Source organism: Crinia signifera, chromosome 6 (genome assembly GCF_055691185.1).
Source record: "Crinia signifera chromosome 6, ASM5569118v1, whole genome shotgun sequence".
Taxonomy (NCBI): Eukaryota; Metazoa; Chordata; class Amphibia; order Anura; family Myobatrachidae; genus Crinia; species Crinia signifera.
The window spans coordinates 109,390,810-109,407,486 of NC_139222.1; the positions used below are offsets into that span (position 1 = coordinate 109,390,810).

The window sequence follows — 16,677 nt, forward strand, 5'->3', positions numbered from 1 at the left end:
AATTTAACTCTCTTTGCACAGGTTACATCTGCTCCACCTGCAGTGCACATGGTTTTGCCCATTTTACAAACAAATTTGTACTGAGCTCAGATCTGAATAAGGCCCAATATTCTTTAAGTGCCCATTGTTGTATGTATTGGGGTTGGCTGATTTGACTCTGTCTCTATTTCTGTCTCTAACTACTCCTCAACTCATCTCCCCCTTGGCTGTCTGCTTCTCTCTGTACACATCTTCACTGGTGAACTAACTGCTATGAACCACTGTTAACTAACCTTCTCCCCTCTCTCTGTCCAGGTGTCTCTGCTCATGACTGTCCCAATAGTATCTTAAGCCCAACATGGTTCAACATAAGCTCATCATCTTCCTTATAGTACCTCATGAGTGTTACAAGCTTCCCACCTCGTCAAGGACAACACTGTTTTTAATGTTCTCTGGCTGAGATTCATCATTGTCTCTTCCCTCCCCACATCCAGTGCTTCTACAAATACCGCAACTTCCTCATATATGGCTTACCTCTTGATCACCTCTTTAAATTTCTTCAAGTGAATTTGAATGCTGTAGCAACAGCTGCCAATACATGCTCTTTCCCTGTAGAAATTCCTCAGTAACCCGCCTTTACATCTCTAACCTTGGGATCGATGTCATGGAGTCCGATAACACAGGATGTGCCGGATGCTGGACAATCACAGGTTTTTTTTTTTAAAGAAAGGGGCAATCATTTACAAAACAAAATGATACCTTTTATATTAAAAGATTTTCTGGTATCCCGATTGTCTCAGACTCCATTACATCTTGCCCCTAATAAATCAAACACTGCGTCCCACCCTTTGCTTTCTGACAATGACTTGCAATTTAACTCCCCACCCCATCCCAATGGAATACACTTCCACATGCAATCATACTCTCAACCAGACTCCAATTCTTCATACACTGCAATCTCACATGTTCACCAATAACTGACTATCAATCATCTTCATTCCACTCCCACTGTCTCAGCCTCTCCACAACCACATCTACTAATTTAGTGGTGGAAGCAATGCCAATGATTATACCATTGCAAAGTGAGTATCAGGCAGTGGCCTTTTGTGGGAACTAATGGTTGCAGCTTAAAAATGTTGATGTGTCTGATCCTATGGCTGCGAATTCATATGCAATTGCAAAGGCTCCAGTGGCTTACTTGTGATGGACATTTTGATCAGCCTATGGTTGCCCAGACGTTCAGTAGTGCACCCGATGAGCTAGAGATGTCTTTGTACACAAGCGACAAACAAGTCAGTGGGCATCACAACAATGGTTTTGGCATGAGCATAATTCTGCAGTTTCACACCCAACTCTCAATGAAAACTCCTTGTTGCCTCCCCCAAACCCTCTCCATTAGATTGTAAGTTCTCACAATCAGGTCCTTCCTTTCATTCTTGCCAGCTTTTTCCCTGTCCTTTGTATCCCTGTTTCTTTACTCTTGTATGTCCTTTATGAAACCATTTATACATCCTGCCAATCTGTCTTACAGTATACATGACATTATGCTTTCTGTTTGTTCATTTCTTCACATTTTGGTATCTCTGTTATGTGTTCCATACTGCTTCCCTGACTAGCAATGCAGATTTTTGTGACACCTTAGGGAAAAAAAACATAATAATAATGGGGCGGATGTATTAAGCCTTAACAAGAGATAAATGCAAGGGTAATAAGGAGAGATAAACATCCAGCCAATCACCTGCTAACTGCCATGTTACAGGCTGTGTTTGAAAAAAGTCAGTAAGGAGCTGATTGGCTGGCCATTTATCTCTCATTATCACCCTTGCATTTATCTCTTGTTAAGGCTTAATACATCTGCCCCAATGATTCATCAATCAGAGAGCAGATAGCTTCCCATGGCATGCATCTATGGTCATTTGTCCATCATATAAGCTTACAAAAGTGTTTTTTGGTTAAAGTGACCTGTTTTCCTTTGTTACTGTATGTTCCAGAACATGCAGAAAGTGCTACTAAATACACATAGTCAGCAAAGAATCTCCAACCAACTTCATGGCACTATCGCTGTTATGAGACCAGGAGCCAAAAGTGGACATATGGCAACATCATCCCTTCACAAGCGCAACTTAAACAATGACCCGTAAGTAAAATAACATGATTTTTTAATGTGAATGTGCTGTTAAGAATTACTATAAAAAACAGCTACAGTATTTAGCTGCATCATGGGACAACTTCATATTGGCACATATGGTGCCATGTTAGTTGTAGGGTGGATCTAAGAGGTTAAATATAAGACATTGTAAATCAATTACAGCAACAGTAACCTTTATTACATGTTTGGGTACTTGTTTCCTAGAACGGCCACAACGATTTAGATCGTTGTGGTCGTAAGATAAAAAAACGGATCGATCGCATCGCATGCGATTTGGTCGCATACGATGCGACCGATCCGATCGACCGATTTTTCACCCGATTTTTTTTTTTTTTTCACCAGATTTGTTTAAATTGCCCCCCCAAATGTTAATAAGTGTGCTAGACCCCACGATAGACGTGAACCCGAAGCGTGGCGAGCGCAGCGAGCCCGCGAGGGGCGGCGGTGCGCGTCCTCCGACCTTTTCATTCCCCTACTATCCACTAGGGCGTGGAGTGAGAATATAATAGTGTGGCGAGCGCAGCGAGCCACCGAGCCCGAAGCGTGGCGAGCGCAGCGAGCCCCGCGAGGGGACGCGTCTAACTTCACAGGTATACGCGTCCCCTCGCGGGGCTCGCTGCGCTCGCCACGCTTCGGGCTCGGTGGCTCGCTGCGCTCGCCACACTATTATATTCTCACTCCACGCCCTAGTGGATAGTAGGGGAATGAAAAGGTCGGAGGACGCGCACCGCCGCCCCTCGCGGGCTCGCTGCGCTCGCCACGCTTCGGGTTCACGTCTATCGTGGGGTCATGGCGGGCACATAAAAAATGTGAAATGGGTCATATTGGCCCATTTCACCTTTTTTATCATTTTTCCCTATGTGAGATGGACTTAATCAAGTCCATCTCATCTTGTGCCATTATAATGGCACAAGACCGACCGATTTCAATGTTAAAAGATTTTTTAACATTGAAGTCTATGGAAAAATCGGGTCAATCGGTCGGTCGCATCGCGGCCGATTTTAATTGGTCGCGACCGACCGATTGACCCGATTTCTGTCAATCAAAGTGAAAAAATTGTAAAAAATCGGCCACATCGTGAGGATCGTGTCCCTTAATTAAGAGCCACGATCACTCACGATTGTGGCCGTTCTAGGAAACAAGTACCCATGTTTGCATTATATATCTTTTTATTCATCACCATTTAGATATGGCCTTAAGTAACAGAATGGTTATTTCTATACTTGGCTATTAAGGGAGAGTCAAACATTCAATATTGATTGTTTTTTTCACAGACATTCGAAAGAGAGATATGTGGAATCCTGTGAGGACCCTTCTCCACTTGACTCTTTGAAGCATTTTATCCCAGAGGAACAACTTAACCTTCTGAGACAACACCTTGCCCAAAAGCGCCTTGCACAACGAGGACCAGGAGCACCAAGCGATGGATCTACACATTATTTATTAGCTAAAAATCGTGAGGCTGTGTTAGAAAAGAAACGTTCTGAAGATGAATGGGAGGAAAAGGCAGTGATGGCAGAGCTTCACAATGCTGTATTATATGTGAGGGATCAAGGTTTAAAAAATAGAATAAATCAGAACAAGCAGAGAGAAAAGCTCCATTACATTTTAACCAAGCGGAATCAAGTAACTAGAGCACCAAATTCACCAGCTGGTGTCTCAAAATGTCTCATGCGGGAAAGTCATGAAGAAAGGGAACTGTCTCTCATACAGGCTTTGCATGCAGGTTGGAAGAACAGCAGGCGTCTAAGCAATCAGGAAGAAGAGAAAGACTGGGAAGAGAAAGAGGTAAAGTGTGCAGAACTAGAAAGGAGAGAACATGAGGATTCGGCCACTCCAGATAAGCCACTTGACTTGTCTGACGGTAGGAAAGGGCAGCACAGCAACTGGAACAATTTTAAGAGAGAACAGAAGCATATTTGTGAAGATCACAATGCACGCCCAACATCCAGAAATAATCCATCCCCTCCCATCAGGGCGTCAAGCTCTGACCAGGTACATGAAAGCGTGGTGGAAAACATGATGTTGGTGTCTAAAAGTGAACAAGAGAGGAATACAGAGGAAGAAGTACAAGATGAATTGATTGTAAGTCCATATTTCTGGTGGGAATGGATGTGGCTTAGCATTAGCCATAGATAGGAGTGTGCTGGGCCTAGCTGCTGTATCTGCATTAAACTTCATAACAAGCTTCCAATCTAATCCAATATAAAATATGGTTAGTGAAATGCAGCTGCCAGAATATATATTTTATTTTAGGTGGAGGCTTGCTTACACAAACCATGTGCATATTTAATGGAAACTTCAAATTTCAGCTCAATCCATATGAACAATGGAGTCTTTTGAAAAGCTGCTTCTAAACGTATTTTTTACTTAATAATTAATAATAAAATATGTATATGGGGTATGGATAGAAAGAACTCAGAGTAATGACAAATAACAGATCATTGAGCACATTAATCCAGTCAGGTTATATTGGGAATTGGTTACTAGACCACTGTATTGGTTGTGTGTGAAATAGGTTGTGAGATAATAATGGCCCTTATTCTGATCGGATCGGTAACGGCCGCATGCGGCCGTTCCGCCGATGTTTTCGCTCTGCGCATGTGCAGAGGGCACTCTGCGCATGTGCAGGCGAAATCGCCGCACACTTTTTTTGACCGCCGCAAAGGGGGCGGATAGGGGCGTGAGGGGCTACTTAGCCTCATTTCCCTATGCATACGCCCCGCGTTTCATGGGCGTTCCCATGCAAACGCGGGGCGTATGCATGGTAATGAGGCCGTGACGCGCGTGTAGGGGGCGGGCAGCTGACATCGCCGGATGTCAGCTGCCCGCCCCAATACAAGATTTCACACGGACAAGTGTCCGTGTGGTCTTGTGTTGCGGGACCTGGTGGAGCGTGCGGCCCTGCATTCGATGGTCTGCGACCATCGAATGCAGGGGCTGCTCCCAAGGTGGAGGAGGCGTATCCCCGTCCACTTTCATACGGATCGCCACATATCCGCGTACGGACGGAGGTGGCGATCCGTATGCAAGGCGGGGATTCGTCTGTGCGGTCGGAGCCGCATATGCGGCTATGGCCGCACCGATCAGAATAAGGGCCTATGAGAGAGGAAGAGAGCCTTGGAGAGAGATAATTGTCTGCTACTTTATCTCTCTTTACTTCATTATTTCAAAGTCTCTAATGTGTTGTGAAATGTTTATTTTAGTATTTAAGGCACAGCGCTCTCACTAATAAAAAGGTGTAAATGGAATCAGTCAGGTGGTGGTTGATCATGTTCTTCATTTGGCATCAACAACTGACAATTGAACAAGCAATGTACACACACACACAGTGATCAGATCAATCCTAGGCCCGCAGTTCTCTGCAGATAGCACACAGTAATCACCACCTCTCATTCCCTGGCCGGTGTAGCCCGAGGGCCTAAAACACATCACCCAATACCCCTACCTAGTCCACAATTACTCAAACTCCCAACCAACCACAGCCAGGCTCACAGTCAAACATTATCTAATACCAACCCACCCCACCCTGTGCCGAATGAATTCCCACACCACTATCAGTAAGTGTCATCAGTGAGTGAAGAAGTGGGACAAGTGCCTTCATATCATATCTGTACATACTGCTTATCCTTCTAAAGTTATACATGCAATGGTCAATGTACATACATAACATGAAAGCCTTTGTAATGCTTTTTCAGGATTTCAATTCCGTCTCAGACATGGAAAGAGATTTAAATACCACTAATATATCAACAAAAGGACACAAGAGACGTTTGGAATTGGAAACAGGTGAGAAAAGGTTTTGGGTAAAGAAATTTTGGTACTTGTGTAGTATCACGGCTCCCACGATGTGCATCATATAGGAAAAAATCGCATCGCATCGCATACCATCGCATGCGATGCCATTTTTCACAGAAATCATTGACGTGTTAAAATCATGTTAAATGCACCCCAAAGGCCATTTGTTACTGTACCACCCCCACTATGAACACCAACCCAAAGCGTGGCGAGCACAGCGAGCCCGCGAGGGGCGGCGGTACGCGTCCTACGACCTTTTCATACCCCCACTATCCACGTCGGCGTGGAGTTGAGAATAGAAAGTGTGGCGAGCACAGCGAGCCACCGAGCCCGAAGCGTGGCGAGCGCAGCGAGCCCCGCGTGGGGTCACGGATAGCTGTGAATCCCGCGAGGGGACACGGATACCTCGCTGCGCTCGCCACACTATATAAAATCAACTCCACACTGACATAGATAGTGGGGGTATGAAAAGGTCGGAGGACGCATACTGCCGCCCCACGCGGGCTCGCTGTGCTCGCCACGCTTCGAGTTGGTGTTGATAGTGGGGGTGGCATGGGGGTGCATTTAACATTGTAAGCACCCATTAGGGTGTTTATACAATTAAAAATCATATAGGGGGGCCATTTAACATTGAAAAAAAACATTAGGGTGCTTATACAATTTAAAATCGCATCGCATGCGGGTATATGGCATGCGATACGATAGAATGCATAAGATGCCATATGACTGAATATTGTGGGTGCCGTGCTAGGAAACAAGTACCAAAAGGTCTTATTTATTTAGCACCTTCTAGAAGATAAAAGATAGATTTTGATTGGTTGCCTATAACAACATCCCATCTTCAATAGAACTCTCATCTTAGTAAATAAACCCCACAGTGTTAACATTGTGACTATTGACACTATGAATGTGCATTGAGATAACATGAGCGCACTATATAACACAGTCAGCTGAAATTACTACAGTCTCCAGGTGCAGAGCAATGGTCACAATATCATCAATGACCATCTATGGCCATAATGCAGGGGTGGGGAACCTGTGGGAGGGGGGGTTAACTTTGCACCAATGTTCCAATTGGCCTCAGCATCTACCAATGCACCTAATATTTATTATAGATTTCTGAAGATGTACTTTAAACAATTCATTGTTTGACAATACAAATCTCATGAAGGGGGGGGGGGGGACTTGCTTGTGAATCAAGAAATGGGGAGTGAAATGTTTTGTATGACACCAAATGTTTAATATTACATTTCAATCCTACTACACTAGATGAAGAAGAGGAACAATTGAGAGTTTCTCCGCACCAAAACACGGATGAAGAATTGGACACATCGGGGAGTGAGGTTTGTAATCCTCTTGTGAAGGCCACACACATTGAGAACCAGCATTTTAGAGTAATCACATAAACCTTGATATATACTGAACTTGGCTATGTGTACAAAAATTAAGTGGTCAGGTTGAATTTGCCATATCTCTTGAGGCTCCATTTGTGCAGCTGGTTGCACACACACATGCAACAATACAGCTATAACCTCTTATGCATATAAGGTTCCATGCCTGTCCTCAGGTACAAATATGTATATGGAAATATAATACTATGAATGAGGCCCCTTACCATACTACATCAAAGATTGGCTGTATATCATGCACTAGCTTTTTGCAGAATGTAACTTCTAGATAACAATTATAATATCCCCAAAAATGATTCACTGTAAAGGTTTCATATCAGTCATATGACATGAACAGTGAGTCCCCATGATCCAACACCTTTATTACCCATGTGAATTGCCCTTTCCTAAACTTAACACTTTGAATGCAAAGTGAATTTGTCAAATAGGTGTGAAAATTGGCAAGCAAACATTTGTATTCTTCATAGCGATCTGTAATGTTTACTTTATATAGGAAATATAGGGTAACATTTAATAGGATGCGAGTTTTAGTAACATTTCAAAATCACCCATTATCGAACTTTTTGAAATCGCGATTTTTGCAGCAAATTCGCATATTTAATGAGATACGTGTTCCGGGCAAAAAAGTGCGATAATGGGCGATTTTTAGTCATGAAAATGTGCGATTTTTAGTCATGAAAATGTGTGAATTTGAGGAAATGTTTGAATTTGTGTTAAAAAAAAAGAAAACAAATGGCATGAGGTCCCCCCTCCTGAGCATAACCAGCCCTGGGCTCATTGAGCTGGACCTGTTTCCAAAAATACAGGGGACAAAAAATCTGGGGGTCCTCCGTATCCTGAAACTAGCACCGGGCTCCAACAGCCGCAGTGTCATGCCACAGCAGGGGGACACTTTTTACATAAGGTCCCCCGGCCGTACCATGAGCACCGTGGCTGGTCAGCCTTGGACAGGGTCCCTGGGGGATTGGGGACACCTCCCCCAATAAAGGAGTCCCACCAGGCTTCACCCTTCCAGGGCTGCAGCCCTGGGCTCTCACCGGCATCTGTGGGCTTTGGACGCCAGCCTGATAGGGTTAAAACACTCATTCATAACATTGCTTTATACAGGTGAACTACAAGTGCAATCAGGCCTCCCCCGCATGCTGGGACTTGGCAAACCACAAGTCCCAGCATGCAGGGCTGTAAAAAGAATGTTTTTTTTTTTTTTTTTTTAATTGAGTGCTTTTTATTGCATTTTTCATAAAAAAACATGGAAGTCCTGACAGAGACATAGTAGACAAAATGACATATGAAATGAAACAGTATTTAGATCATACATATATTGATATACGTACTGTGAGAGATAAGAAAGTACAGGCTCCCTTTGCTACAGTAAGTGAAGCATATTTGCCCAAAGGCGCCATCCGGGCATATAGATTAACAGGAGATAGTGGAGCACAAAAACAAAGTGATAATATTTTGGAGGGAAAAAAAATTGGTCATCTGTCAGGCACTCTAATGTAACCCACTAACACTAAAAAAATAATAAAAGAGTAAACCACCCAAAAATCCCAAAAAGAATGTTAAAATAAAACACACACACTCAGAAAAGTAGAACTTTATTACACACACAAGCACACACCTCACTTTTACACCAATATACTAACCGACCCAGGGTCCAGCGCTGACCCTCCTCCAGAGCCAGCTCACCCCGCCCTGACAGCGGGGTGAGCCGGGTACCTCCGGCGCTAATCACAGCTTCTATAGTGCTATCCCAGCACTACAGAGGCTGCTAGCGTCTTTGGCTCAATGTGACTCCATGGAGACACATAGCTCAGCAAATGGAGAAGCATCAACCAACCACGCTAGCAACCTCTGTAGCGCTGGGACAGTGCTATAGAAGCTGTGATCAGTGCGGGAGGAAGCCGGCTCACCCCGCTGTCAGTGCGGGGTGAGCTGTCTCTGGACGGGTGAAGCCTGGGGCCAGTGAAGCCAGGGACCCCGTCCAAGGCTGACCAGCCACGGTGCTCATGGTACGGCCGGGGGACCTTATGTAAAAAGTGTCCCCCGGCTGTGGCATGACACCGCGGGCTGTTGGAGCCCAGTGCTGGTTTCAAAATATTTTTGTCCCCTGTATTTTTGGAACCAGGACCAGTCCAATTCGCTTGTCATAACCTGGTCTGCATGTGTGGTGATTTTTAGTAACATTTTCCCATTTTCGCAATCTCATTAAATATGCGATTTGTATACTTTTCAATGCAAAAACATCTGGATGCTAGTTCTGCCGTTACTAAAAATCACACCTTCAGAATGTGAATCGCACCTTCAGAAACGTGGTTTTTGCATCTCATTAAATATGCAAATTCTGAAAATTTCAGACTTTTTTTACTATAAATCGCACAAATCACATTTTCGCATCTCATTAAATGTCAATCATAATCTTTTTTTTTACACAACATTTTTTGTTTGAATCTATATAACAAACGTGAGCGGCGCTACCATTTTAAGCGGATAATTTGAACATCTCTACCAGAGGTGTTGGCACTCAAAGGTTTCATAAGTTATGCCACAAAATCAAAACAATTGCAACCAAATACTATAGATAAATTAAGATCAGTCTTGTACAGTACATCGTTGTGGAGGAATATAAATCTAAATATAAATTTTTAGAGCCAAGTTGGAGGGTTTTCAAGCATGAACTGCTTGTTTACGGTACTGCAAATGCATCTCATTTGGATTCAAGACAATACTTTTACTAGACCACTCGAAAACCTTAATTTTGTTTTTTGTGAGCCATTCAGAGGCAGACTTGCTGAATAGGCAATTGTTCTTGAGCTTTAGATTGTGGACTGAGTAACTGACATTTTACCTCAGAATTTTCTGATGATAGAGAGCTTCAGCTCTCATGATTAAGTCAATTATGGCAAGTCCATAATCAGCAAAACATCACCACACCATCACAGGGATTCAGTATGGGATCCCGGCGTTCAAAATCCCGATGCCGGAATCCCGACCGCCGAAATCCCGACAAGGGGGGGACGTGGATCGCCCACCCTTGCGGGCTCGCTGCACTCGCCACGCAGCGGGCCCAGTGCCTCACTACTCTCGGCACGCTAATTTATTCTCCCTCCAGGGGTGTCGTGGACACCCACGGAGGGAGAAAGTGTCGGGATTTCGGCGGTCGGGATTCCGGCGTCGGGATTCCGGCGTCGGGATTCTGAACGCCGGGATCCCGACCGCCGGGATCCCGACCGCCAGTATTTTAACTGCATCCCCATCACAGTACCGCCACTATGTTTTACTGTTGGTATGATGTTCCTATTGTGGAATGTTGTTTTAGCTTTACCGAAGATTTAATGGGAACCATATCTTTCAAGTTTCATTTTTGATTCATCATTCCACAGAAAATGATCCCACAAGGCTTGAGATTATCAATGTATTTTCTTGGAAATTGTGAGATGAGCCTTTATATTCCTCTTGCTTATCGGTAGTTTGGGCCTTGTCATTCTCCAATGAATACCATTTTTGCCCAATCTCTTTCTTTGTGGGTTCTTTTCTGATTTACTGGATGAGTTATTAATGTGTACTTGGATGACATTTGTTAGGCTGGGCACTCCTGGTAAGATTCACCACTATTCTTAGCTTTCTCCATTTAGAGCTAATAGCTCTCACTAACATTTTCTGAAGTCCCCGGACCTTTAAAAATGGCTTTATAACCCTTTTCAGACGGATTTATTTCAATAACTTTCTTTTCTGGAATCTCTTTTGATCATGGCATACTTTGCTGCTTGGTGAGGCCTTTTAGACAACTTCACATTGCTGGAAAGGTTCTGTTTATGTGACATTTATATTCAAAAGGGTGAGTAGTAATCAAGCTTCATTGTATCTAGTCTAATTGAACCTAATTATAAGTTCAGATTTGTTCACTGGTTGAATGAGTTACTTAGGGGGCAATCAATATTTCACACAGGGCAAGTTGGTGTTGGGTAGCTTGGTATTAAGTTTGTTTGAAGATTTAAACCAATTAAGTCTGCAAATTTAGAAGATATCAGGGAGGGGGCAAAAACGTTTTTACCGCCATTGTATATTTTACAATATTCGGAACACTTGTACTCATACTGTAAATGTTCCTGTCTTTTACAGGGAGAAATGGGAATACCAGAGCAAACTCAAGCAGACATGTCCCGAGCCAGTTATACAAATGAGAGAAAACCAGTCAAAGGTCAATGGAAAAGGAGAACATCTCAAGGTAACAATAACAAAAACGTCTGCTCTGTCTATCCCATGAAGTCTGTTACAGTATCTAATATCACACAACAAAGGGCCTGATTCAGAGGTTGGAGTGCCTGCACATTTGCAAGACCCATTCTTAGCACATGCCGAATAGGTCCAACATCATCAGATACACTCTTAGTAACATCAGGGTTTCTTAGATGGCCGATGGTCTTGCAGGTAATCCAATGCTGCATTTTAGGACACCTCACTCAGATATGCAATGTTGGAGTCTTTTTCATTCAGAAATCTCCTATGGATTTTGCATATTTTCACACAGTTGCTACATCTAAAGATACAGCAGTGATGTGAACTGCGTCCATCTCGGAAACAGACCCAATACCTCAATGACTTCACATACAGAATAAAGTACATTACTGCAGCTGAATAATTGTCAGCAATTTGTCACAGGGCAAACTCTGCAGTTAATTGAATACTCAGATTTGCACTATTGAAAGAACATGAATCCTTTTGCAAGTCAGAATGATATAAATGAGCTAGCTGGTGTCTATAATATACAATGTGGGGTCAATGCAATTCAGCACGTAGATAATAGCGCCAAGAAGAAGGTCCCAGAGATATTAGATTTAGTGCATTGCTGTGACTGACATAATTTCTTCTTGCACTCCTACTGGGGTGCGAGCAGAAATCTGAATAAACTACTCTTGCAATGATGTTTTGGCCCTTAGCGCTGCACAAACAGTATCATGGAAGGCACTCAAGTTGGAGATGCTGGTTCTCGTTACTAAACATCCGTACTGGCATTGTTCAACTTAACAGCATACTAGGGGGTGCAGCTGCTATGGGGCCCAGAACTGAGAGGGACCCACTTTGCCTGTCAAAGTATCGTGTGCTATATCCATTTTTCAGCATTAGGTGAGGAATGGGGCCATTACAAACTTTTGCTATGGGGCCCAAATTGACATAGAGTCTTCTCTGTCCTTCACATCATATCTGAGGCCTAATGGTAGCTCTATATAGTGCCCATAGAAAATCCACATACCCCGTCATATGACACTAAATTAAATAAATTATATTAAACTACTAGCTTTTAAAAATTAACATAAAACATGAAAGTGAAAATAACATTTGCACAAAATCTTAATAATAAATATAATATACATATAATAAAAACTATTTTGTCAGAAAGTAGCACTAAAATACTGCAATAATGGTCTCCGTCCAGCATACCACCACCTAACGATGAATATAGGTGAATACAGCACTAAAGTCTGATAGACCGGACATCTGCTCCCTCCAATATGTAGTCCCCAGGATCCATTGGCACAAGATTGTCTTGTAAAACAGGAAATGTGCTCCATAATGCATTTACAATTTTTATTTAAGGACATCACACATGTGCACATAAGAGTGCTTGTACCAAATAAAATGACACTGTGGGTTAGTTGGAATCTCAAAATCCCTCTGCCGGTACCAGAGAGGCAACGCAGCATGATCGAAGTCACATCAGGAACAGACAACTGAGAAGACGGGCAGGCAAAGTAAACACAAACGTTACAAAGAAAATAACACGTTTTGTCATACGACTTTATCAGACGGCGTGGCTAGTGACTGATTAAAAAATTAAGACATAATCATCAGCCAATCGGCATTAATGATTCTGAGGACGTGAAAAACGTACGCTTATGACGTCCCTACTTTACTTTCTAGTACGCGTACACATAGAGCAAGTCCCTGTATACATTTCCCTAATCTAATCAACAGCATTTATTCTAGTGCCAATAAAAAAAACTGTGATGATAAAAAATTCAGTATAAGACAATAAATGCATCACTGACCACAATACATATTTTAACAGTTGAGCATAATTCATCAATTAATTAATTTGAAATAATATTAAAAACCATTTAAATTCCATACATTAAGATACAACATAGAACACAAAATATAACATTAATCTTAAAAGTAAAACAATTAATTCATTAATTTTAATTCCTTTAACTTTGTGCACACTAGGAGGGTAATTCAGTACTGCTAAACAGCATTCCTTCACTGGGAGTTCCCCTGGTCTGGCCCTTGTGAAAATGAGATATATTGTGCATGCTAAAGCATGTGTGTGCATATATGAATTAGTACGTAAGTAAGTTTAATTTATATAGCGCACTTTCTCCAACAGGACTCAATGCCCATTACGCCCATTGAACCATCAGACAGCAAATGTGAATACATATCAGAGAATATATGGTACTTGTTTCCTAGCACGGCACCCACGATATTCAGTCGTATGGCATCTTATGCATTGTATTGCATCGCATACCATATACCAGCATGCGATGCGATTTTAAATTGTATAAGCACCCTAATGGGTTTTTTCAATGTTAAATGGCCCCCCTATACGATTTTTAATTGTATAAGCACCCTAATGGGTGCTTACAATGTTAAATGCACCCCCACGCCACCCCCACTATCAACGGCAACCCGAAGCGTGGCGTGCGCAGCAAACTCGCGAGGGGCGGCGGTGCGCGTCCTCCGACCTTTTCATAACCCCACTACCCACGTCGGCATTGAGTCGATTTCATATAGTGTGGCGAGCGCAGCGAGCCACCGAGCCCGAAGCGTGGCTATCTAAAATCAACTCCACGCCAACGTGGATAGTGGGGGTATGAAAAGGTTAGAGGACGCGTACCACCGCCCCTCGCGGGCTCGCTGCGTGCGCCACGCTTCGGGTTGGCGTTTATAGTGGGGGTGGCGTGGGGGTGCTTTTAACATTGTAAGCACCCATTACGGTGCTTATACAATTAATAATCTTATAGGGGGCCCATTTAACATTGAAAACACCCATTAGGGTGCTTATACAATTTTAAATCGTATACCATTGTATATGGCATACAATGGCATACAATGGGATGGTATACAATTTAAAATTGTATAACATCGGCTGCCATCGCGTAACATCGCATTGCATACCATTGTATGGCTTATGGTATGCGATGCGATGGGCGCCGTGCTAGGAAACAAGTACCGAATATATATATATATCACTAACATAAGTGTGTGTGTGTGTGTGTGTGTGTGTGTGTGTGTGAAAGAAATGTATAATTCTAATACATTTAGTGACATTTTTAAATGTTATGTTTTTTAGCCTCTAAGAAATGGCTGAGGAAAAAGAAAAGCCTAGAATTACCAGCAGAGAGCGACACCTCCCAAGAAGACAATGTTATAAACAAAGACCTCACATAGGCCCATATTCTGATCGGTGCGGATTTCTCCGCATGCGTACGTCCCGCCGATGGTGATCGTCTGCGCATGTGCAGAGGTCACTCTGCGCATGTGCAGGCGATTTCGCCGCACGTATTCTTGACACGCCGCACAGGGGGCGTAGAGGGGCGTGAGGGGCTACTTAGCCTCATTACCCTATGCATACGCCCCGCGTTTCATGGGCGTTCCCATGCAAACGCGGGGCGTATGCATGGTAATGAGGCCGTGACGCGTGTGTAGGGGGCGGGCATCTGACATCGCCGGATGTCAGCTGCCCGCCCCCATACATGATTTCACACGGACAAGTGTCCGTGTGGTCTTGTTTGGCGGGACCTGGTGGAGCGTGCGGCCCTGCATTCGATGTTCGGCGACCATCGAATGCAGGGGCTGCTCCCAAGACGGAGGAGGCGTATCCCCGTCCAATTTCATGCGGATCGCCACATATCCGCGTACGGACGGAGGTGGCGATCCGTATGGAAGGCGGGGATTCGCCTGCACGGTCGCGGCCGCATATTCCTGATCGGGCCGCACCGATCAGAATAAGGCCCATAAAGAGCCTGCAATGAGTGACACAATGAAAGCAGGATAGATTAGGATTATAGTATATTATATTATTTTGTATATATAAATTCTAGTAAAGTGAGCATTGCGTGGCAAAACAGCACTTGGCCCATTGGAATGATCTTTTATGCTGCCATAGACTATACAACCCCAAACACTTCTTGTTATACAGAGCTCAGTAGTAATGTTAATTGCATTAAATCTTTTGCACAATAAACGATATACAGGTTAAATACCTTTCCATATGTTATTTATTTGTTAAATTGTTAGGCAATGTTAATGTTAATATATTGTTTAAATATGCCTAGAGAAAGTATAATCTATACAATAAAATCTACCCATGGAAGTCCTCACAAGGACAAAAAGAGAACATACAGTACTTGTGTAGTTTCACGGCGCCAGCTACTTCCGGGTTGTACGCTCGCCACAAACTATGTAAAATAAAGTAACTTAACTTCATGCCAACATGGGTAGTTCATACCTCCACTATCAATGTTAGCATGGAGTTGATTTTAGATAGCGTGGCGAGCATAGCGAGCCACCGAGCCCGCAGCGTGGGCGTGCAAAGCGAGTGAAACTACACAAGTACCGAACACGTGCTGGCGCCGTGAAACTACACAAGTGCCGAACATACTCTACCCATGCTGTGCCAGAAATATAAGGGGGTCTTCCAATTTTCTTAGAACAGTCTTGATCTCTGTCCAGCGAATGGCATATGGTCAAACTGGGGCATAAAGCCCACAGGAAAATGCAGAGGTAAGGCCTGGGTTTGTGGGTGTGGCCAATCTACAGATGGTTTGAGGCCAGCCACTACATTGGTCAGCCTAACCATTAGTGTATATGTATATATATATATATATATATATATATATATATATATATATATATATATATATATATATACACATATATATACATATCTCACACTAGATTCATACCAACAATGCCCTGTAGAGAATAAGAGAATACACCATAGTCCTTTCCTAACATTGTAAAAAATATGATTCAGGTGCCTGGAACCTGAACTCTAGAGGATGAGTAGGGGCAGTATGGCCCATTAGGGCTTTCTCCTGTACCCCTTAAGGCCAGTACAACTGTGCATATAGTTTGCATTGAATATAGTTTGGATGTATCTTGGCATCGTATTTAAAACATTTACATACAGTATGTTCAGGGTTGATCAAGGTTAGGACCATATTGTAAAGCATTTCCAATTAGTAATGTATCCAGACCTGACAATTCTTCTCTAGGTGTAGTTAGTATTCCCCATCACTGCAACAGATACAGATATGTGAAAGCACTTATGATTCT

At 43.1% G+C, this 16,677-nt stretch overlaps 1 protein-coding gene and 1 long non-coding RNA gene across 2 annotated transcripts in view; both read left to right on the forward strand.

Annotated features, from left to right (window-relative positions):
• The window catches only part of RBBP8NL (RBBP8 N-terminal like), a 63,952-nt gene extending 56,903 nt beyond the window's left edge, over window positions 1-7,049 (forward strand). Inside the window, exons 11-14 of the mRNA XM_083150078.1 lie at window positions 1,971-2,116; window positions 3,403-4,213; window positions 5,827-5,917; window positions 7,042-7,049. Of these exons, the coding sequence (XP_083006204.1) occupies window positions 1,971-2,116; window positions 3,403-4,213; window positions 5,827-5,917; window positions 7,042-7,049 (1,056 nt within the window). The remainder of the gene's footprint in view (window positions 1-1,970; window positions 2,117-3,402; window positions 4,214-5,826; window positions 5,918-7,041) is intronic.
• Window positions 7,050-7,195: 146 nt separating this feature from the next.
• LOC146007035 (uncharacterized) lies at window positions 7,196-14,928 on the forward strand. The gene is made up of 3 exons (XR_014444206.1): window positions 7,196-7,269; window positions 11,458-11,563; window positions 14,690-14,928. It is a non-coding gene; the product is annotated as an uncharacterized LOC146007035 (long non-coding RNA).
• Window positions 14,929-16,677: the final 1,749 nt, after the last annotated feature.